The sequence below is a fragment of the Ceratina calcarata genome, unplaced genomic scaffold, assembly GCF_001652005.2.
Source record: "Ceratina calcarata isolate Rehan_Ccalc_2016 unplaced genomic scaffold, ASM165200v1 scaffold946, whole genome shotgun sequence".
In the NCBI taxonomy this organism is placed as follows: domain Eukaryota; kingdom Metazoa; phylum Arthropoda; class Insecta; order Hymenoptera; family Apidae; genus Ceratina; species Ceratina calcarata.
The window spans coordinates 6,928-9,813 of NW_017180858.1; the positions used below are offsets into that span (position 1 = coordinate 6,928).

At 46.5% G+C, this 2,886-nt stretch overlaps 1 protein-coding gene across 1 annotated transcript in view; it reads left to right on the forward strand.

Annotated features, from left to right (window-relative positions):
* Positions 1–2,680, forward strand: part of LOC108631770 (uncharacterized) — a 4,732-nt gene extending 2,052 nt beyond the window's left edge. Inside the window, exons 3-4 of the mRNA XM_018035931.1 lie at positions 246–2,057; positions 2,609–2,680. Of these exons, the coding sequence (XP_017891420.1) occupies positions 246–2,057; positions 2,609–2,680 (1,884 nt within the window). The remainder of the gene's footprint in view (positions 1–245; positions 2,058–2,608) is intronic.
* Positions 2,681–2,886: the final 206 nt, after the last annotated feature.

Here is a 2,886-nt window from a genome sequence, read left to right on the forward strand (position 1 = left end):
TCGACAGAGACTCCTCGTTGGAGGAATTGTTGACCAGATTTTGGACTCAGGAAGAAATTGTTGAATCACCAGTGTCACTAACTCCAGAGGAACAGGAGTGCGAGACGCACTTTCGTGCCACACATTCTCGTGACAAATCTGGTAGATACATTGTGCGACTCCCATTGAAGTTGCCTCGAACTCTATTGGGCAATTCATACGATAAAGCTCGGGCATGCCTTCGGCGAACTCTTGAAAAACTCAAGAGACAGGTCGAGTATCGTGAACTCTATCTAAAGTTCATGAAGGAATACGAGATTCTCAATCATATGGTGAAGGCACCACCGTCAACAGCATCTCATGATCATGCGGCATTTTATTTACCGCATCATGGAGTCTTGAAACCTGACAGCACAACCACCAAGCTGAGGGTTGTATTCAATGGCTCGAGTACCACTACTTCTGGGTACTCACTTAACGATATCATGCACACTGGGGCAAATTTACTCCTAAATATCACTGATGTACTCTTATGGATACGTCAATACAAGTGCATCTTTGCGACAGACATCACAAAGATGTATCGGCAAATTCGTGTGCATCAGGAGGATTGGGACCTACAACGTATTCTGTGGGTTGATTCAGACCTCAATGAGGCAAGTTATCAACTCACCACGGTTACATATGGTACCAAGGCAGCCCCATTCTTGGCTGTTCGTACTCTGTTACAACTCGCGGAAGACGAAGGACATCGCTTTCCGCTGGCGGTGCCATTCATAACTCAAGCCAGATATGTAGACGACGTATTTGGTGGCGCTGATGGCCCTGACGAACTAATCGAAGGTGCACATCAGTTAAAAGGCTTGTGCATGGCGGGCGGTTTTCCGCCTGCTAAATGGCAATCAAATTGTCTGGAGCTTATGGGTACACTCGCTCCAGAGAATCTATATAACCAGACACTCATTTCCTTAGACGATTGCAATACCAAAATTCTCGGAATGAATTGGAACTCTTTGAAGGATATATTCACTTTTACATCCAAGTCAGAATCAGATCCAACCTCAATAGCTCCTACCAAACGCCCCGTATTATCTCATATTGCCAAAATCTTTGAACCACTCGGCTTTCTCTCTCCTGTCATAATTCGAACAAAGATGCTGTTACATGAATTATGGCTACTTAAAATCAACTGGGATGATCCGTTGCCATCTCACGTTGAGACTCGGTGGAACTCGCTTAGAGAAGACCTCACAAGGCTGGCCAGCCTCTCTATCCCTCGATGGTTCAACACACATCAGGACTCGTTCATTGAACTACATGGCTTCTCTGATGCTTCAACTCTCGCCATGGCGGCAGTAATTTATGTTACTGTATTATCTCCGTCCACAAAACTCCAAGTGACGTCACTGGTGTGCTCCAAAACGAGAGTAGCACCACTTAAGAAAATCACAATCCCGAGAATGGAGCTTGCCGCAGCAGGACTGTTGGCAAAGCTCATGCATTATGTCCAAGCTAGACTCAAACTCAACATAAGGAACATTTACTTGTGGACGGATTCTCAAGTTACTCTCACGTGGATCAAATCACATCCTTCACGGTGGAAGGACTACGTAAGGAATCGGGTTACGATTATTCAAGAACTAACCGCCGGAGCACATTGGAGATATGTGCCGGGTACATCCAACCCAGCAGATTGCGCATCACGAGGCTTAACTACTCATCAGCTTGGACATCACGACCTGTGGTGGACGGGACCACCCTGGTTGACAGAACCCAGTGACTCGTGGCCGACACAACCAGTACTCAAAGATGATACAAACACTCCAGAAGCTCGTCCAGGAGTAGCGTATCTCTTCAAAGCCCAAACTCTAGATTACCACTGGGATCTGATTCATCGTTATTCAACGTTGAAAAGACTCATTACTATTACGGGAATCTGTTACAGGTTCATCTCGAGGTTGAAAGGATCTAAGGGACAATCATTGGGCGCACAAATTTACTCGGTAACTGACTTGGAACTCGCGCGGGTATTTTGGATCAAAGCAACGCAATCCATATACTTCGCGCAAGAACTGAAGGTAATTGGTACAAACTCGAAGCTACCTTCATCACACGTCTTCAGCCGGTTGACGGCATATCTCGATGAACAAGGGGTGATTCGAGTTGGAGGACGATTGGAAAACTCGCAACTAACCTACGATGGCAAGCACCCTGCCATCTTACCTCGCCACTCTCGGTTGTCTGATCTTGTTATTGCTCACTCGCATCTAGAAACCCTTCATGGAGGAACTCAGTTAACGCTGTCTCATATCAGGCAATCGTATTGGATCATTGGAGGACGAGCTCCCGTCAAATCTCACATATTACGGTGTGTGGTATGTGCTCGACAAAGGGGGATCCGTGCCCAGCAATTGATGGGCCAACTACCTCTTTCGAGAGTTACGCCATCACGTCCGTTTATGTGGGTCGGTGTTGACTACGCGGGACCAATCATACTTACTACGTGGAAAGGGCGAGGTGCAAAAACACAGAAGGGCTGGATATGTGTTTTTGTTTGTCTCTCAACGTCAGCAGTCCATCTCGAACTCGTTACGGATTACTCAACAGAAGGTTTTATTGCAACATACAGACGGTTTACCTCACGGAGAGGAATCCCACAAAGGCTTTACTCAGACTGTGGGACGAACTTCGTTGGAGCTGACAAGAATCTCAAGGCAATGTTTACGCAAGGGTCGCAGGAACATCAGCATCTCTCACATTTGTTTCTCAAGGACAGAACCAACTGGACATTCATCCCACCAGCATCTCCACACATGGGTGGAAAGTGGAAAGCGGTCGTCAAGTCTACCAAGTATCATCTTCGACGGACGATAGGTGACATCAAACTCACCTATGAGGAATTCAGTA